At 32.8% G+C, this 21,638-nt stretch overlaps 3 protein-coding genes across 4 annotated transcripts in view; 2 read left to right on the top strand and 1 right to left on the bottom strand.

The window, feature by feature from the left end:
• The window catches only part of LOC130630485 (BRISC and BRCA1-A complex member 1-like), a 100,919-nt gene that overhangs the window by 50,293 nt on the left and 28,988 nt on the right, over positions 1 to 21,638 (top strand). The window lies entirely within an intron of this gene.
• On the bottom strand, positions 157 to 5,394 carry LOC130630479 (uncharacterized). Of its 2 annotated transcripts, none has more exons than XM_057443994.1 (3): positions 5,264 to 5,394; positions 3,185 to 3,409; positions 157 to 2,324 (listed from the first exon to the last, which is right to left on the bottom strand). In XM_057443994.1, the coding sequence occupies exons 2-3, from the start codon at positions 3,399 to 3,401 to the stop codon at positions 922 to 924; spliced, it is 1,620 nt and encodes a 539-aa protein (XP_057299977.1). In that variant the 5' UTR covers positions 3,402 to 3,409; positions 5,264 to 5,394; the 3' UTR covers positions 157 to 921. The 2 variants fall into 2 exon arrangements, with proteins under 2 accessions (XP_057299977.1, XP_057299976.1); XM_057443993.1 differs by having other exon boundaries at positions 5,175 to 5,325.
• Positions 5,825 to 21,117, top strand: LOC130630472 (tonsoku-like protein). Its single transcript, XM_057443985.1, has 22 exons — positions 5,825 to 5,897; positions 6,951 to 7,046; positions 7,695 to 7,858; positions 8,344 to 8,645; positions 9,550 to 9,721; positions 10,274 to 10,376; positions 10,741 to 10,880; positions 11,307 to 11,459; positions 11,654 to 11,779; positions 12,183 to 12,366; positions 13,377 to 13,459; positions 13,554 to 13,643; positions 14,061 to 14,133; positions 14,443 to 14,606; positions 14,902 to 15,744; positions 16,615 to 16,813; positions 17,124 to 17,285; positions 17,382 to 17,539; positions 17,929 to 18,118; positions 18,708 to 18,877; positions 19,645 to 19,781; positions 20,258 to 21,117. Exons 1-22 carry the CDS (start codon positions 5,867 to 5,869, stop codon positions 20,616 to 20,618), a joined length of 4,101 nt encoding a protein of 1,366 aa, XP_057299968.1. The 5' UTR covers positions 5,825 to 5,866; the 3' UTR covers positions 20,619 to 21,117.

Below are 21,638 nucleotides of genomic sequence, written 5' to 3'. Positions count from 1 at the left end.
TGATATTTTATTTCTAAAAAAGCATTTTCAAAGAACCATATATTCAAACATGGTAAAAAATCAGACAAAATTCACACCTTTACCGAACCCCAGAAACGTTGCTGAACTATCCCAGACGTCTTAGATTTTGTAAAAGGTACAAATATTACAAATAAGAAAAACAAGTGGTTTAAAATATTCTGTTTTGTCTATTGTGTAACAAATTCTTATAAAACAATAAATAAAATATATATGAAGATAGTATAAACAACATAATATATCAACATAAGACATATTTAACAAAAAAAAAACATAACTTTTCTTAAAGGAAATAATCTATTAAGTTGATGCTTAATTTGAGAAAACAATGAAATCTGAAAACAAAGTCAAATTTTACAATAAAGTTCTTCTTTTCAGTGGACACATAACTTGAAACACAGTCAGTCTGTGATATATAGTTTATTTTACAATAAAGTGTCGCAGCTACTATATTCCAGGAAATTTTAAGGCACAAAATTAACGTAAATTTTTATAATTCAGGTTAATTGAATGCCCCTTATGAAAGTGTGATGTAAATATCAAGGAAGTTTAAAACCCGTAATTTAAAAATATTTTTTCGGTAACCGCAATACAAAGCTCAACTTAGCCAGATTATTTTAAAGATGGAGCAGAACAAGGCAAACAAAAAACCTGTTTTTATGCAGTTCCAAGATCATGAAGAAAATGTAAGAGACATTTGTTTTGTCAGGGATTGAAGCAGCAAAGCAACCTCCCTTTAACCATGCTCAACCAACCCATAAAAAAATGATGGTTGCTATTACTTCAATTGAATGCTTGACATGGAAACATGAGTATAGAACATTATTTTATAAATTTGCATTGGTTCAAAGATAAGAAGAATTTATAATATATAATAAAACTTTTGCAGCTATTTTTGATAAATTAATTGACTTTTTTATGTTGTGCATAAGGATTTTTTATTTCAACTGAACATACTCTTGTCAAACTCCATGGCCTCTTATGCATGTTTTGGTATTTTTTAAACATGGCTACTAGCCATCCTTGAAACGTACCAGCACCTAAAGTGATCAAATGACTTGAACGGGACATAATCTCCATTTCAGTTAAAGCAACAAAACCAGCATCGTTGTAAATAATTCCTTTTCTCTTATCAGCTTTATATCTGACAGTGTTAAGCGAACTGACTAAGTTTTGATAAAATTGTTTGGTATCATTTAATATGGTTTTATTTAAAACTTGTGAAAGAGAATCTGAACCGTGACTTTCCAAATCAGATGAAATAAAAATATGTCTAATTTTCTTCTTATCTAATAAAATATTGACAACTTTGATAACAAGTTTCATGCATTTTTTAAATTTCTCAACACCATACCATATAATCTGCCGTTCGGAACGTATATGAATGCTTAGATATCTAACACCACGGACATGAGAATCTAAAAACTGCTGTACTTCTTTTACAATGAAATGACTACTTTGCAAGTGAGACAAATAAGCTTCATGACTGTTTGGAAAAGTAATATTGAAATGTGTCCGTTGAAAACCAACTCCCCGCCACAAAAAAACAATAACACATTTGTGGGTATGAACAAGCTCCTTTAATGCCCTTCTTGATTGCATGATTTCAGGATCAATACAAAAGGCACTGTTTACTTTGGTGTAATTCATCCGTTTTGTGACTTGAACTTTCTTCTCAACAAATAAACAGTCTGTCCAACCATTGTTTTCTTTCATTTTGTTATCAACAAAAATATATTCCTCTTCAGATAGTTTCATATATCGTTTACTTTCTGCTTTGGCACCAGAGTACATAAAAAAAATAATCGTCATTCCAACTGTAACACATGCCTTGTAAAATTCAGGCAATGTACTAAGCATGCTTGAATTTTGCTTTGTAAAAACATGCTCTCGGAAAAGATGTTCAACAGAATGCATATCAAAATAATTATCCATTGGTATGAACTCACGACTCTGTTTCCTTTTTGGGCCTGTCCAGCCACTGCGTAAACCACAAAAACGTGAATTCCTTACCAATGGTATTACAAGATTTCTACCCATATAAGCTGCAAGCATTCCAGAATGCAAGAGATTCACTGTTGTTTTTCCAAGCTGTTCATAGTGACCCAATATGAACAAATATCGATCTGTTTTATTGTCATTGTTGAATCGATAGTGACTTACAAAACATGTAGGATCCTTTCTTTTCGTTTTTCTTTGTTTTATGATGCTTTTTGAATGTTGTTTTTCTGGAGTGAAGGCCTGGGGTAAAGCAGCTGGATTATGATGCGGGAGATCAAGATATGGAGGATTTATACTCTGCTCATCTAAAAAAACAAAAATTTATTTTTTAAATAGTGACGCAAGGCATCTTTGCTTCCAAATCTGATGCTGCAATACCAGTGAAACTTAGAGATACAGTTTAAACACTAGAAAGTTTAGACTGGTTTTAATTTGCTATTTTAATAACATACCAAAGTTCTTGACCTGCGTAAATTTGCTAAAGCGTTATTAAATTGTCATAGAAGAAAATGCACTCTTCCGTTTCTGATAATAGCATAAGTTACTATTGGAGGAATGAGAATAACAAGCAGATTTTTCTGCTTCATGTAAGAGTGAATACTAAACCTGAATATTATTTGAAAGACTAACTAACTTTGAAACTAGTCAGATACGATGCACCCACATCTTCACACACCTACAGACATTCCTAATGCAGCTAGCTTATAGTTTAGATTTCATATTCTTTTAAACTTAGTCTTATTTGTGCAATGCACAAAGCTTTAGCTATTTTAAGAAGCGAGGACGTTCATAGAGAATGCTTAGGCCTTTGTGAAACTTGTGTTTGTGTCTTAAAAATTATACTTTCCTTAGATAGATAGATAGATAGATAAATTTTTATAAGAATTGTATGCAATTAAATTGGAATTATATTTGTTTAAAAGTCAATAAGAAATTTGGTATGTAGTTGCAGCACAATTAAAAATAGAAAGTATAAAGAAATAGAAACTCATTTGAAAATAAAAAAAGAACAATTTTTCACACAAGCAGGCCTCGTCTGGAATGGCGTGCGATCACACGTGCACACGCCCACACACGCCATGTTTGAATGTTCCTTTAGGTGTGTTAAGCACCACACTATATAAAAAACTCATGCAAGGTTTGCGAAATTAACACATTCAGTTACCTTGAAACTCGATTTCATCCACATCAGCACCTAAATTTAGGATATCATCTTTGATTTGTGATTTAAATCCATCGAGAAACAACATCTCTTGTATGTTTTTCTTCTCAAGAAACTTTACCAAACAAAAATACAAAACACAAGAGAACACAGCATAAACTGCAACTATGGCCAGAAACATTTTCCATTTTTTTGGCCTCCATCTTTTTAACAACTTCATTTTCTAATCTAAAATGGTGTCAAAATAATTTTAGCGTAATAAGTCAAATAATCTAAAACAACATAAACAATGTTTACAAAAGTTCATTGTGGATTTTTTGTACATGTTCACACACACTTGTAGTTTAAAATGTGGAACCATTTGGGGTAAAATTTGCATATTGATTTTCATCATGATTTTATAGAAGAACAAGATCCATAAAATATATAACATTGAAATAAATTTTCTTAACTATATTTTTTTTAAGAAAAAAATCACTTATTCTAATCATTTGTTTTGAATGATTAGAATTCATTTTTTAAAAATGAGTAAATAAGGTGTGTGATCTGTCGCTCATCTACAATAAAAATAAACTCTTTAGGAGTGCAATGTTTTGTATGTGTAAAATTTTTCCAACAATTCACTTTTTACCTTAGTACCTAGCCTTGTACTGCCAGAATTTTTCCTGAAATGTTGTTTGCAATATTTTGGGGCCTTTGACATGGTTTGATTTGGCAAAATTTTAGCTTTTTAAAACACCAAAATTTTACTCAAAGCCTTCCTTCAATTTTCAAGACATTTTTAGTGAGTTGGGCACTCTTATGTGAAAAATTGTTTTGTATTTTATTTTATAATGAGTTTCTATTTCTTTCTACTTTTTATTTCTAATTGTGCTGCAACTACATACCAAATTTCTTATTGACTTTTAAACAAATATAATCTCAATTTAATTGCATACAATTCGTATAAAAAATGATTTGTATAAAGTAAATCAGTTATGAGATTCAATAAAAAACCAGATACAAATTATATGATCTTATTGTGATTTTTTAGGAAATGTTATATGATTTTTCATTTGAAAAAACTAGCCCATATGAATTGTCATACAAATTTTTGTGTGAACATCTTCTAATGGTAATCTTATAACTAAATTAAAACAACGCCATATTCTGTTCTAAAATCATCACTACACAATTGTATAAAGCTTAAAGGGAACTTGAGGTATAAAATGATGTTGGGCTTATATTATAGAGCTTATAAAGTTGGTTAACAAGTATTTTTAAATTTTTTAACAAGCTTTTTTATTGACTTCTTAGTTCATATTGTTATATTATTTTTATATGTAATGTATATAATTTAAGAGTCATAAGAATTTAATACGAAATTCAAAAACTTTTATATATACAAATTTAATCCTTATAGTTTAAAATTAAATTTGTATACATATTTTATTTTACCACCAGCAAATTGGAATATTTAACCCTATTCCTGCTCGCCCTTTTAGGGGCTTCTCAATGCTGGGGGGAGGGGGGGGTGATTCGACCACCTGTGTAATTTCTACAATTGTTCTCTGCTGGACACGAAACTTACTACAAGTGTTCATAACAATATGAACTAAGAAGTAAATAAACCTTTTAAAAATATGTAAAAGCATTTTTTAGTAATAATTTTATGCGTACGCAGGAAAAACACAGCACTGTGACTAAGTGCATTAATTCTTGAATTATTTAAAAGGGTGCTGATTGGTTGATTGTAATGCAGGGTTTGCTATTTGTTTGCGTCTAAGCTTTTGTTTTAGAGAAACTGAATTTGATATCCTTGAAGAAAGCTCAGTTAACTAGGCTATATAGCATACAGTATACAATTTCTTTATATACAAATTCATGCAAATTCTGTAGATGATTCCTAAACAACATTGCACACGAAAAAAATGTTTGATGCACAGAAAGGTTTAAATGATGAATGAGTTGATAGTTCAAGCGTTAGATGGGAAGTATTAATTATTATACTTACTTAGAAAAATGTTGCTCTAGTGTTTCGTTTAAAAGATGGTAAGTGCAAGCGAAAAAGCATAACACAAGAAAAAAAGAAAATGAACACACTTTTAAATCCAAAACCATAAATCAGGACAAGCTTCTTGCTTTTCGGCTCAGAACACACGAGTTCTTTATAAAAATATCGGCTACCATGTTGTTTTAACAAACATTCCGAAATGGATTCGGGAGATAACCGATTTTTTTCTCAAAAATGTAAACATTGCGCAACTTTAATTTACCGGGAAAATTTTAAAAATGTCTGGCCAGAGAGGGAGAAGCAAGTCAACGAAAGTCAACACGCAGCACGTTTCTTTATTATTTTTGTTCTCTCTTGCCTTACTAAGGCATTTTGATTTTTTATGGGTTAATTTGTTTATAAGTAATTCCTATCTGACACTATGTGATTATACATTATTTCATTTCCAGGTCTATTTCGCTAACAAGATAACATTTTACTTTCATCTTTGTTATAAGGTGCTTAATTTATAAAATTTTGTGGCAATCTTTGCTGCTAAATTTACATTACACTGCTAAATTTTTTTAAATTATTTACAAATTTCAGTTGGTTTCATGTTTAAGAAATGTGATTGCACTGTTCGATTCTGTATTAGTTTTAATTAATGTTAATGTGGCCAGATCATTTGTTTTTAGATATACAATAGATAAAACATGAATAAAAGTGCAAAGAAGGAGATAAATGGTATTGTATTGTAATTGTATAGTAGTGCTCAAATGTATTTTTTTAATTTACCAGAAGAAGTTACACTATAATAGTCAGTCATGAATACTTTCTCCCATCTTCCTAGCAAACTTTTTTTACACCTGAAACATTGCTAAAACAATTATCAAACAAATCAAGTTAGCAGCAGTACAGACGTGACTTTTACTACCACTATAAGGGGGATTTTAATAACTTGGAACCTCTGCTTCTTGTGCTTAATGCTCTACCAATAAGCCACTACACTACTACTCTACACAACTACTCTACACTACACCACTTTTTCGAATAATAGCCTCTTATTAAAAGATATACTTTGTTGGGATGTACCTTCTGGCTTTTAGTAAGATTTTTGGGCACTTTTAGAAAATCTATTTTTCATCATCATCATCATTCTCGGCTTAACGTCCGTTTTCCATGCTAGCATGGGTTGGACGGGGTATATTAATGACCCTCTTCCAATCTGATCTAGACTGTGTTAGATCTAAACTCAACTTCCTCTGTATCAAGTCTGTCCTTATAACCTCCTGCCAAGTCTTTCTCGGTCTGTCTCTGGGCTTTGCCCCAGGAACTATCAAGTCTCTACTTTTTCTTACCTAATTATCCTCCTCCATTCTTTCCAAGTGCCCCAGCCAATTCAATCTTCTTATCTGGATAACATCTTTAATTCTACAGAGACTTAGCCTGCTTCTTAGCTCATCTGAACTCTTTCTGTCTCTCAGACTGGCGTTACACATCCACCTAACCATTCTCATATCATTTCTTTCTAAACGGCCAAGATCTTCCTGCTTCACTGCCCATGTCTCACTACCGTACAGCATAACACTTCTTACACAGGCCTCATACAACCTACCTTTTACCTCAATTGACAGTATTTTGCTAGTCAAGGACTCTGCTAGTTTTTCTATTGTAATTTTCTAGTTTTTATTCAAATTTCAAATCAGTGAAGAATTTTGTACATTTGAAGTATTTGTAGACATTTTCAGCCTCAATCAATTAAAAAACAAGTAATTTTATATGGATAAAATACTTTAGATTTAAGAAGATTAAAGTTGAAAGCCAAACAACGTGAAGATCTACAGGAAGCTGCAAAAATTTGTAATTGCATCGGTGAAGTTTTTTCGTCGAATGGTATGGAACGTATTTTTATGAAAATATATATTTATAATACATGTTCCATGGTAAAACTTAAAAAAGAACTAAACAGTAACATTTTCATCTATCTCTGTCAGTTAAACTGAAAGTGAAGAAGTTTGTTTTCTTTATATTTCCTTATATAACAATAATTTTAATATCTTAAATAGATGTTTACTTAACTGTAATCATTGATACTATAGGTTAACAGGGTGCAAATTAATTTTAGATTTAAGTTATCCCCCTTATTTAAATTCTGGTTGTATAGATATCACTTTTTTAATTGAACCTTTTTTTGGTTGGTTATTAAATATTTTATTTGTAGATTCCATTGAAAACATTTGGAAGGGTAAAAATATACTATAAACGTTAGAACTTGGGTTCTTTTTTTTTGTATGCATCTTGTGTAGTCAATGACACCAGATTCAAATAATTTTGCTTAAAATCATGGAATTACTAAGGAATTAAATTAGCTTGAACAAACTTGCTAAATTAACCAATAACCAGGCCAAATTATTTTTTTATTAATTTGAGCATATTTTAGGGTTTTGAGTAACCTAAAGAGTTTATAGCCATAACTAACAAAACCAGGAAATTTTTATTTTAATACTGTGTAGTTCAATTAGCAATTATTTTTATCCATAGAACTCTTTGAAGAAGCCATTACTGAACACTTGGAAGAGATAGGTTTTAGTGAAGCTGTTGGTGATGTTATCGGTGTGGCTGTTGGGAATCGAAAAGTTGGAGAATGCTTGTGTTTACTTGGTGATTTTCAGGAAGCTCTGAAGTATCAACAGAAACATTTTGAGGTCTATTTTGTTGTTTATGTGTTCATTTCTGATACGAAAGACTACATTGTTTGTGACGTTCAGAGTGTTCACACACCCATTTCCAAGCAATCAATAATGTACAAATTTTATCTAAATATTTACAAAGTTTACCAGTAACCATAGTTGAGATTAAGCAATTAATTGCATTAATACATTGGAGCTGATTCCTGCATTATGAACAAACTCTCTTTAATCTGTAACAAATACTGGTTGCCTCCACTAGACAGGATACTGAAATCGTCCAGAGATGATGTAGCGTGACAGCCTTGCAGATGTTCTTTAATGGCTGTCCAATTAGACGATGTTGATTTCTTACGTAAAGATGTTTTACGTAAAAAGAAAACAAAAGGGCAAATGTTTGTTTTTGCATTTAACTAAACATCTACATGAACCATGGTTACTAGTTTTTTCTTTTTTTTTACTTTTCTCTATCAAATTCAATCAAATCTTGCATTATTTTTTAGATTTCGAAAGACGCAAAGGATTTGTTAGAACAACAAAGAGCTCTGGCAACGATTGGCAGAACTTATTTTTTACAAGCAGAAAACCTAACCAACAAAAACGAAATCAACAACAGTTTAAGACATGCACAGAAGTCTTACCTGAATAGTTTGGATATCGCAAACAACCTTCATGATGTTACATCAGATAAAGAAGTGTTAGAGATGAAGGCGAGGCTGTATTTAAACTTGGGCTTGATTTATGACTGGGAGCAAGATACTGATGAAGCTCTAAAGTTTGTACTGAAAGCATTGGTTATTTCAAGGTACACTTTTCTACATCAATACACGAAAGAACAAACTGTGCTACAGGCCTATCATTAAGGAAAAATAAATTGCACACCCCAAGCTTAATTTTGTTTTGCATGAGTGATCATCCCGAAAAATAAAAATTAAGAAAAAAAAATAGAAAATATGAAGTAACAAAAATCCTTTGCCCTGTAAAGGGGCACAGAAAGTTGAATGGCGACTTATAACTTAACAATATAGATCATGAAAATCCTCACTTAAAATAAATAATATTCTGTATCGCCAGGGATTCTTTTCATCTTTTTTTACGACTATACCAGGGCTTCAATTATCGTTTTTAAACCTGACGATCGTATAATCATTTCATTTAAAATCCCAGCAATTATACTTTTCTAAGAAATGCAATAATCACGCACCTCAAGCCACAGAAATAATGATTATTTTTGTTCTATTGTAAAGAAATTGACCAACAAAATCGAAATAAGCATTTAAAGCTAACGCATACATTCTAGCTAATCCACCAACTCCTGACTTAGATAAAGAATTACGTAGACTATGATGTCATAAACCCTGTCCCCTTTGTAGTTACTACCTGTAAATTACAGCAAACGTTGATTAGACACAAATAAAACAAATCAGCATAATTGCACTTACAAGTGGAACAGACAATATATTGTTGGCATTATTCCGCAAGAATGATCGCTCGCCTCGTAATGATAGGTCTGGTGCTAATATTTCTTGTTTTTTAAAGATTAATAATTGTGGCTGCCAAAATTTTTGCAGTAAAATTGGGTGAAAATAAAAAGAGAAATTTGGAGGTTGTTTTAAGAATATGTGTTAAAATGTTAAATAGTTTCAATTTTCTGCCTAAAATATAGTTACAGAGATTATGTTTTTTGTAAAGTAGTATGTAATCTTTAGAGAGCAGAAATTATATGAGAACATATTCAAGTGTCATTTTACACTCAGTGGTATTTATGTCAACACTGGCAACTACATAAAAGCTTTACAATCAGCCAAGGCTTCTTTAAACATTGCACAAGAGCAAAACGATAAAGGTGGCGAACTAGATGCTTTATCTCAGATGGGCCTGGTATGTGTTGTTATTTAGCGATTTTTAGAAAGTTGATACTTAACTTTAGTTTATAAGTAAACACAGTAAGTTATCAGAATATATAATTTTGAACTGTGTTTTTTGTTTAAATCTCAGAATTTTGTTGTGGTGGCCCTGGGTAAACCTAGAAAATTAAGGGAAGCTTGTTTGGTAATAGGGGGACTTTAGGCTGGTTTTAAAGTTATTTTTGTTTGCTATCAAGTGGAGAAACACATCAGTTTCAGTGGTAAAGGCACTTGATAAACATGCCTGCACTGTAGACCAAACCACAGACCTTGTAATTACGAAACGAACTCCATAACCTTAACGCTACATATGACTATTTTTTAATTCCAACCTTAAATCATATATTTAGGGAGGAGATTACATTACCATCTGCCATTTTTTCATGTCCAAGAAGAAATTCCAATTTAAGGCCTAATAACCCAAGTTATCAATTTTTAGTCAAGGCACAGTCGTGGTATGAGATCAGATTTGTGATCAGGATTAAATTTATTATTAACATGCCGTCTTAAAACTCCGTTTTTATAGGTTTTACTTTATCTACGTGAATTTGAACCAGCAAAGCAGGCATTAAAAAAAGTATATAAACAAAGAAAAAGTGATCAGAGTGTTATAAAGAACTTGAAAACTGGTGAGTGTTCTTTATGCCTATATTAGTTTAAGAACTTTAGACAATGGAATTACTTAAGTGTCCACCTTGCAATCATGAGGTTTATGGTTTCGAGTCTGTAGCACAGGCATTTACTTAGTGCATTTACCATGGATACAAGTCAACCCATGCCATGGTAACAGTATTGGTATATCTAATGTATACATTCAGAACACAAAAACCTACATTGATAACAGTGTTTTCAACACTAAAGTGGCTACCCTATGCAAGTTTTCGAAATAATATAATGGTAATTTGATTTAGTATTAGGAAATATCTTTAACATTTTTTAATTTGAGTGTTCATAACTTGAGGGGAATGTTTATTTTAAATATTCTTTTTATAGCTATCACAGGTGTTCATTTAACAGCAGAATATCAACAGTGTGAGAATAAGAAAAATTTACTGGCTTTATGTGAGAAGCTTGGTGATCTTTATGCTGAAATCAAATGTCCTAAAGAATCCCTAAAATATTATCTGCAACAGGTATAAAATTATTCAAAATGCCTTTTATAATTTCCTTTCCTTTCTATTTCCTTACTCATGGTTGCCTCAAAGTAATAATGTGTAACAACTAATGGACCTAGTCAGACTGCCTAATAATTGACGCTTCTTCTACTTCTTTATTGTTTAAGCCCTGGAAGCCATGATCAACAAAGATTACTAAATTTAGGCTGAAGTGACGATTTATGCCACGGGTTGATAGCTGATCGGCTTAAGGCATCAACCCTAGAAAAGCTTTCTCTTTGAAATATGTGGTTTTGAATCCCATTCTGTCTAAAAATTTAGTTGACATAACATAGAATAAACAAAAGCAATTTATTTCTAGCCAAAAACTAAGTTTTCAGTAATTTTGTGTACTTTGTTGCTGATTATGTAGTCTTAAACGTAGTCAGATTCTTTTATATACAGATGGAACTTGCTAAGTATCTTAGCTTATCTAAAAAGGAATTGGCTGTTATCTATGCATCTATTGCCGTAACTTATTCTGACTGTAAAGAGTACCACAAAGCACTCAAGTTTTATCAAATGGAGTTGGATTCAAGACAAAACGAATATAAAGAGGTATATACAGATATACGATAAAAAAACCAATGAATATTTGTGGGGCGTTTTTTATTTGTGTTCTGGGAGTCTGACTATAGCTGTGTGATATTTTGTGAAATAATTTGCTAATAGAAAGGACTGGAGATCCAGTGTAGTATCTTAGCCTTACTAGTCAATTTCATCCTAAAAAATGTTCGTTTTTTCTCTTCCAGAAATCTGCAACTTATTGTGCGATTGCGAAGGTTCACGAGGATTTGGGATCACCGCTCTCACTTATTGAAGAGTATTACATGAAAGGTTTGGACTGTGCACAAATCAGTGAAAATAAGTTAGCAGAGGTATAATGGTTTAATAAAAATTGAGTACAAGTTCTAATAATTAAACAGTTAAACACCATATTGGACCTTACCACTAGTAGCACCAAAGGTACACCTTGTTTGGCCTTACTACTGGTAGTATCAAAGTTGCCTTGTCAGGCCTAGTATTTTACCAATGGTAGTTTCAAAGGTATACTTTGTTGGACCTATGTAATTTACTATGGTCAGTAATAAAAGTTGCCTTGTTGTTAAAAGTTGCTTCAAATTTCGTAACCCCATATGTCATGTTATTATCCTGTCCATTTGTCCCTAACACTGGCATACTCTTTTTCTATTGCCAAGACAACCCATTTATTCCTTTATGTGCTATACAAGGGGAGTCGTTTTTTTACTTTTTGATATTTTTCCTTCCTTTACTTTGCAGATCAAAGTTTATGAAGATTTATCTGAAACGCTAAAATCGTTTGGTAACTTGGACAAACTTAATGAGATTGTAGAAAAAATGAAAAATCTTCAAGAAGACTGTTCAGAAGAGGACGAATTTGAAGAACAAAGTGAAAGTAGTTCTATTGAACTCAACCAAGATGAACTGTTGGCCATTGAAAGCGGTGAGCGGCATATATTATTTAGCCAGTGTGTCCCCTTTGTCAGGGATTATTTTGTATGTCTTAACCTGGGGAGAATGTCAACAACAAGTATCAACCGTTCAACAAATTTGTTCAGTAATATAAGAAATATAAAAAAAAACCTAAAATACATCAATCTGAGCGACTCTGTTAAACATGAGAAAACGTTTTACTGTGATGTCTCACTACGTAGCTGGGCTTTAACACAAATAAACAAATACAAGAAATAAACAAATAAACTATAGTGACAGCGTTCCCACTGATTTCTACAAAGAGTCTGTCGCGTATACTACATGTAGCTGTTCGAATTCTTCACGAAACAGGAATATGAGGATTTTTCAGGAATTTTGATAATATAGGCTGAACTAAGTTTGGTACAGGAAGAGAATCTTAGCAATCTTTATTCGCCAATATCCAGTGATTTTTGATAAATCACACAGAGGCTACCAAGAGAGAAACGCTACATGTTTTTGCTTTTAAAACACAGTGGGTTTTATTTTAAACACATTTAAAACCTTTTAGGTTTTATATTTAAACCCAAGTTAAACCACAGTGGGAACCAAACTTTAGGGGCAGCAAACACAAATAACAGCCGTTTGAATTTTGAACATTCAATCTGCTTTATTCCACATCTATAATCTAAACGAAATGTCTTGAATGTAACTGCCTTATTTTGGAAATTAATTATGATGTAACATTTAAACCATACTGGTGAAAAAAACCCAGAAAGTTGATTCCAGTTAATGTCATGTGCAAAACAACAACTATGAATTAATGCCATCAGCCAATTAAATGTAACTGCATGATTATCTTAAGTTCTTTGGCAATCTATACTGCTCCTGTTTTGGGAATTTGATGAATCCTAGTTTCTTATTACTAACCTTCGTTGAATGTTTTATGGTGTTTGTTTTGACAATGAAATAAAACTATGATTTGAATAAAACGTCCCTAAAGCTTGTTTAAAAATACGTAGGTGTACATTATTTTGTTAGAAAACGATGAGGAACATGACCAAGAAGAAGTTCATCTTGAGTCTAAACACGGCAGGAAGAAGACGTCACGGTCAACTAAAAAGGTGCAACTTATATGCAGAAAAAATGTTCCACAATGTTTATTAATGAACTGAGTGTGACCATGGATGTATTGTTATTTTTATATATATATTTTAGATTAATAAAATAAACGAACGCGGTGAAACACCGTTGCATGTTGCAGCTATCTCTGGAAACCTGCAAAGCGTAAAGACACTACTTGAACAGGTCTGGTATTTTTATCGCAAAAATGTTAACATCAACCTAATCCAATTAATTTTAGTGGAACTCTTGATCCTACATGTACAGGGTTTTCCATCGGACAAAAATCACTGATCACTTCTATACGCCTCTTACTAAAATAAACAAGAATGAAAAAATGATGACTCTTGGCTATTTATGTCTAAGCCATGATGATTACTTTTGATAGGGCCACTATAATGTTAAATGTTTTTAAATCAAAATTAAACTCAACCCTATTAAAACGCAACATATTACATGCGAAATATTTGAAAAGTAATTTTTTCAAGATGATACCAAACTCGTTACTTTAAATTGTACATAAATAAATCGAAGAAAATATTCGTAGCCCCTCCAAACATGTTCATCTTATATTTTGTTTATTATTTTCGTGGTGTTTATTAGGGCGCATACGTTCATTCAAGAGATTACTGCGGTTGGCAACCTTTACATGAAGCATGCAATCATGGATTTTATGGTAATGTACAGTTGCTTTTTGATTTTTTTTTTTGTTTGAATCACAAAGTACATTTCCGAAATTTGCAACAAGTCTCAGTTGTGTAGCATTTTGTAAAGAATAATTAAACTACGCGATATTTAGGCCAAATATTATATCCTTTGTTAACTGTTAAAAACTGCATTTTATTGCCTTCTGAAATTCCCTCTCCACCTTAGTGTATGTATTTTGTGCAAGTTGGATCACAATAGGGAGGATCTGTTTAAGTTCTCTTTATTTGCAGGCTCCGCGTCTGTACTTAAACTTACATATTCGTTGTCACCAATTTAGATATTGCTGCACTGTTAATTGAATATGGAGCTAATGTATCCGACCCGGGAGGTAGCCACTGTGGTGGCATCACACCCCTTCACGATGCCTGTCAAAACGGACACCTTCGTATATCACAGTTGCTTGTGGAGAAGGGTGCATCAACTGATGCGAAAACCAATGAGGTAATTTTGGTACTTGTATAAAAACTTCCCTATAACAATCTTTTGCTTTAAGTGCTAGAATAATTGTTTAATTTTCAGTTCAATAAATCCTTTATTAGCCAATGAAAGGCGCTTTTCCAGCTAGAGTGCGAGGTTCTCGTGTCGCTTTCATCGGAAACGAGGCAGAAAGTTGGAGTTGTTCTGTGCATTTAGTAATCTTATATAAGCCAGAAATCGCTTCTTTAGTCACGAATACCTTGATGCTCTTGGCGCTTTTTACTTTTGTTTAATTTGCCGGTTGTTTAAAATTTTTTAGGGATATACTCCTTTGGATTTGCTGCAAATAGCTATCGAAGCAGACGAAGAAGAATTTACTAAAAAACAATGTGATAAAACAACTCTAATGCAACGGAAAGAGGTGGAAAAGTTTCTTTTGTCATTGAAGACTTCGAAAAAGTCAGTGTCGAAGAGACTGGTAACAGATCGGAACCAAACGCTATTTGACCAATCTTCTTCGGAAAGCGATGAAGACTTGCAGCCCGACACAAGGTGTAGTAAAAGACAAAAGCTGAGCACAAGTCCCCCTGTTTGTTCTTCTTTTACCATCGATGATCCCATGGGGTCTTCACCAGAAACACAGTTAGAGGATGACAGCTCTCAGGAATTGTTGAATAGAAATGTCAAAGAGAAAAAGAAGAAGCAGGCGAGCCTAAAATCATACTTAAATGATACGCCGCCGAAAATGATCAGCTCCGATAAATCTTTTAAAACGAATAACACGAAGAAGCAGAAAAAAAATAACACAATTCAAAATTCCTTTAATGCACTTCGAAAATCATATTCAGATACAGAAAGAAGGGACGCAACCCATTCGCCATCTTTATTGAATGAAAACGACCCTTCATTAGAAAGTTTTATAATTGATGATATTCCACAAAAGAGAAAGAAAACACCAAACGAACCACAATTAAGGGAAAGAAGGTCTTTTTCATCTGGTCGTGTTGCACCAAAACAGACCACATTAATGGAAGTTGCTAGTCCCAATACTTTTGCGCAAAGAAACCCACTGTTTAGAATCAAAATACATGTTGGCGAGCAATTGTTTCTCATATCGTGTCAAGATGTGCATAATCTAACGATTGATTGGCTGTTAGATGAGGTAATGTTTGGTAATTTTTGTGATAATATTGTGTCAAATAAATTTGACCAAGCTTTTTTGTAAATAAGTCTGTTGGTCTGTTAATAAGTTGCGTGGCGTGTGACCTTGTGGTTATGGAGTTTGCTTCGTAATCACAAGGTACCTTAGTTCGACCCACTGCGCGAGCATGTTTAGGAAGTGTCTGTACCATAGCTACGGGTCAACCTATGCCATTTGGGGGAAATTGGGCAATGTCAGTGTAAATGTATGCATTCAAAACATAGTCCCACATCGATAACATTGTGCCCAATATTGAAGTGGTTATATCCTGTATAAATATTCGGAATAATAATAATAATAATAATAATAATAATAATAATAATAATAATAATAATAATAATAATAATTGCAAATGTCTGTGATCTTTCAACGCTTCCTTACAAGTGTGAATTCCTTCTAGAAAAGTCAAAATTAAATAAATTATATTATAGAACATCTACTGAATATATGGCCCTGTTTTTTCACGTCCAAAAATTTGGCGTATGTACAAAGATCTTTTTTATAAACACTGGCAAGTGATAACAATGTTTGGAAAATATTCTGCATATCAGATCTTGCTTGGAGTGGCCTATATTAGTTTTAACTATGGACTTTCAACTAAGAACAAATTATGGAAAATATTAGCATTTTAGTGTTAAAGTTTTATAATGTAAAAATTATAAGAGGAAGGACAGTCTTTTTAAAATCTCTCATGAAACGTTGGCACATTTTTATTTTGAAGTTTCCCCTGTGATAAGACAGGTATTTGTTTATGCGTCAGACCTTTATAGTGAAAATAGACCTTTAAACCATGACATTTTTTAACACTATAGCGTGTACGCATGTTTACAGGCAAAGAAACGTTACCACTCCAAGTGTAAAGTATCCGCGCGGTTAAGCTTGAAAACTATTGACGGCGCGCTGTTAGATGCTTCAGACATTATCGGAAACGTTCTAATGAATAACGAAGAAATTGTAGCTGACATCACTGGTTTAGAATTGGAACCAACAATAGAGAGATACAAGAGAGCCTGTGGCCGCCTAGTTGTCGGTATGTGTTATTTTAAACCTGTTTTCCAATTTTAACGCTTGTGTGCCGTAAAGTTTTAATTGGAAATCACTTTAATCACTTTTTTGTTAATGCAGATAAGTTATCGTTAGAATTCCTTGAGATTTCCTACTTTCTGCACGATCCTTCTCTGTACGATACTACACCCCTCTCTATACGATACTACATCCCTCTCTGTGTCATACCACATCTCTCTCTGTACGATACTACATTCTTCTCTGTACGATCTACGATACTACACCTCTCTCTGCACGATACCATAGTATTTGTAAAAAAAAAATAACTTTTCTAGATCCAATTGATGAAATCTCAAATCAAATACATCCCGAAGATCTGTTTGATCAACTGTCACTTCAAAACTTGTTCTTAAGCACTCCAGATGTCCAAGCCGTAGCAGATTCTATTTCGTTTAATACCAAGTTAACGATAATTGACGTATCGCAGACGTATTTAGGTAAAAAAAAAATGACTTGTTTATGAAATATACCCTGTACATTTCTTAATTTTTTATTACTAAGTGTCAATCGAATTGGTTAATTATTTGATCTAGGCGATGACAAATGCAGCATTTTGATTGGCTGTTTACCTTCTCTTCCGAACATCCAGACACTTAACCTTTCTTGCACTGGTATCACAACCAAGAGTTTAGCAAAGCTGTCTGCTACCATTAAAGAGAAACTGAAAGAAGAGCTCAAAATGATAACCAAGGTTCGTAGTATATTTTTGTTAGTCTTCTTCTAAAGAGTAAATACAAATTTTGCCAAAAAACAGAGACAGTTAAATGCCAAGTTTATAAGCATATTGAGTCTCAGGTTTAATAGAATAATAGGCATATTTTAAGAGTGAGAATTAGTTCTGCAGGTATTCTGTTTACGTTCACCATTCGCAACAGTTGACTTTTGGGTAGTGACGGCTTTTATGCACACGTTAATGCCGCTTTTCTTAGGATGACGGAGACTTTCAAGTCTTTTAAATTTTTTTGAAGTTCAATATGCTGTTACTTAGGAGAAGTATTGTTTTTGAAACAGATTGTTTCTAGTCAATGCTATTTAATTATTTATTAACATTCTGATCTGTATATCTTTTCCCAATCCCAGGACACCGCACTTTCATCTCTCACCGTTCTAATGCTGGATCATAATGATTTTCACGTCCAAACAGAATTTGTTCATTCGATGTGCGACATCTTAACATACTGCAAACAACTGGAAGTGTTGAACTTACAATCTTGTAAACTAAATGCAACAACTTTTACGAATCACTCAAGATTTGTAGAAATACTGCAGGGTAGGTAATCATTGTCTGAATTGCTACTTTTTTGTAAGTATATGTTTGGGCGTCAGTATGTGTCGGCATCATTACACCCCCTTATGCATGTCACAAAATGGGTGCTCAATAAACGCCCTTTTGAAATGGAAAAAAAATATTTACAAAGAGGCGTCTAAAATTTTCTGATGACTTTTGAAACAACAAATTTTCATTTTTTGGACATTATTGCGACCTCTTAAGTTGAAATGTCACAAGGTGGGAAGTGAAATAAAAAGGGCGATATCTGCATGTAATGAGGGGTCAAATTCAGATTTTCTAACGAAACGAGCTCCTTATAAACAATCCCATTGGTTATATCCTTATTTCCTGTCCAATACAAAACGGGAAACTGTAATATGGATGATCAATTACCCTTCTAATCTGGTGGGAAGGTTGAGATCGTTCAAAAATTCTCTGTGAATGGGAACAAAAATTTTATTTGGTAAAATAACCAATCAAGTTGCAATATATTTATTATTCAGTTCCGCTTTAGATTAAGCATTCAACGTAATAGGAATGATTTGAAAGTTTCTGAAACCATACAGCTGTTGTTATCCATATTTCATAGTATCCACGCTGACGTCACTTGATGTATCGTTCAACGTGTTTGATGATCAAACTGTCGAAGTTTTAAAATGTTTGAATAAACAGAGAATATCAGATTTGAACATCTCCGGTGTTTTGTCTCCACGAAAGAGTGTTGAGAGAGTGCATCAAGATGTAGCGACTTATATATCAGTAAGTCACCTGCAATTCTAAACATCATGTTACATTTTATTTCTTGTACCCTTAAAATAAAACGCTTGGGGCAAGAGCTTTTATAAACACTTTAAAGCACCTTAACCTTAAATACTCAGGGTTGCCACCCTTAAAACTCTTCAATTCTCCTCAGTTTGGAAACTTCCCTTCAAGATTTGCCCAAAATTATAATTTTTAACAACTTTCTTCTTTAATCTCCCAAAACTTCTCTTTACAACCTGTCACATGTTTTTACTTTCAAAATGCATAGGAATGATACATTTGTACAGTAATAATTTATTCTTCACTCATCTCATCACCTTAAAATCTCCTCAGATATTCTCAATGTTTTTTTGTTGAAAAATATGAAAATTTACTCGAATCTCCACCATATTTTTGATGAAAACACCGTCACCTTTTTGAAAATTCTTATCAAAAGTCCTCAAATCTCTTCAAATTTGACTCTATAAAAAGAGTGACATCCAAGATACTAGCGAAATCAAAAGGTGAAATAAAAGGGACGATTTCTTTTCAAATTGATCGTATTTACGACGTTTCGCGGACGTGTCGCAAATATGATCGGTCAAAAGTAATCGTGCCTTTCTTGTTATTAATATATAAAGCTTATGTTGCTTGCTCCATCAAAACACGTAATTGTCGTGCAACATTTTTTGTGTCGACTGTTGTGTGACTTAACACTTGTTTTTGTTAATGGAAATCGCCCTTTAATTGTTATTGATATTGTTCAACTTTTTTAATGTCTTCAGGAAAACCTTACATCGTTACGGAAGCTGTCTATAAATCGTTTCCCGGCTGACGTACTCACTAATTTTAACAATAAGATGAAATGTCTGTCGCTTCAACATCCATCTAGTACAGAAAATAACCTAAGGAGTTTTATCAGGTATCGAATTATTTATTCCGATTTAATTTATTGGGTTTTCGGATGTCGACATTTTGGTTTTAAGAATACAAAATTTATGGTTTGTTATTTTGTCACACTTTACAAATGCATAATTTGTCAATCTCCAAGTTGATTAATAAAATAAGACTTATTGTCGCGATGTCAAAAAAATGCATTTCGCGAAAATTAATTTTCGTGAATCAGTTATGTTAAGATATTTTGCCAAGACATTTTTCGCGAATATAAAATGAAAATAAAATAAACAAAATAAAATTTTCTAGAAATTTTTTTACAGTTTTTTTAGAGAATAAGTCATTTCTGGTAATTTCGCGGAGATTATTTTCGCTAATGAGCCTTTCCGGGATTTTTCGCGCAGATAAACGTTTGCGAATATGGATAAAATCCGCTAAATTCGCGAAAATCAATTAACTTTAGGTAATCTCTCCTGTGGATAATCTCTATAAACATCTCTTTAGATGGGACAGATTACCACACTTATCTTCATTGAACCTCTCTTTTTGTAAAGATGTGGACAACGAAGTTCTTGGGATACTTATTCATCAATCATCTCAAAAGAACTCAACGTTACGAAAATTGCATGTTTCCTCATGTTCAGTAACTTCTCCTTTACCTGATCAAATTTTTAAACACTTATTTTGTGGAAGTAATTCGTTACAATACATTGACGCGAGCTATAATGACTTGAACTATGAAGATAAAGACGAACTTCTCGCCAGTTGGGCAAAGTTACACGGAGATGTGAATATTAAAACTACATTGCATGATAGCTTATGTGTGTTATCATATACACGCTCGATCGAATCATTTTCTGAATGATTAGAAAAACAAATTTAAATTACACACGCATCTAGATTTTATTACATGGAATTGTGTTTCATTTAGTGCGTCGTTTACACGAGACCGAAGTGAATTCCGTCAAGGACTGGTGTTTCACTTGGACTGTGATACATTCCGAGTAAACCGCAAAAATGATTCTTACTTTTCAGTTTATGTTCTGTTGCCCTGTCAATTTATCTGTTTTTTTTGTATAGTATATATAAATCTTCACTTCAAATCCTGCTCATCACTGTCATTGTGCAAATATTGTATTTACAAAATTTATTTTTTTAGTCCAAATTAGAAAGATAAAAGAATAGATTTAAAGATAAAGGGGTAAATTTTCTTGCAGCGGTTTATAAAGAAACTCGAGCTACAGCTTCAATGTTATGAATGCGCATAGTATGGTTCTTTATGGCATAAATTATGTTAATGTATTCGGCATAAATTATGTTAATGTATTCGGCAATATGCATAACACCGTACTTTTCGGTTTGTTTACACATGCTTTATTACGCATTTTTTACCTTCAAATGTGTCGACAGCACAAATTGAATAGTGTGGCGGGGATGTGTTCTACAACACGTGAAGTGCTGTGTTTTAAATATGAAGGGGTGCTTTTAATAATTTCTGTTTTTTTTCTATCAAAGATAAAGCGAAAAAAATTTTTTTCGTCTAATAGGCTACCCGAAATATTGTTTATCCCTCTCCCCTTCTCTGTCGCAAAAGGTCGCAATTTCTTATTTAATTAGCACATTCTGAGAGTTAGAATATGACCAACTAACCTAAGTCGTAAATTCAAATTGCGAGATATTAATATATCTCAATATATCGCGAAAATAAAACCTCTTGGCCTCTGAGCCGTTATTACGGAGCACGATCAAATTAAAAAAGTTTAAATGCCCGTTAACGAAGTTGTCGTTTCGTCTTGTTGAATCTTCCAAAACAGGCAATATCTCTTTAATAATAGCCGTCGTCTGTCTGTCTGTGTGTCCGCGAAAGCTGTGTCCCCTTACGGAA

Source organism: Hydractinia symbiolongicarpus, chromosome 2, assembly GCF_029227915.1.
Source record: "Hydractinia symbiolongicarpus strain clone_291-10 chromosome 2, HSymV2.1, whole genome shotgun sequence".
In the NCBI taxonomy this organism is placed as follows: domain Eukaryota; kingdom Metazoa; phylum Cnidaria; class Hydrozoa; order Anthoathecata; family Hydractiniidae; genus Hydractinia; species Hydractinia symbiolongicarpus.
This window is presented reverse-complemented; position numbering and strand designations above follow the sequence as displayed.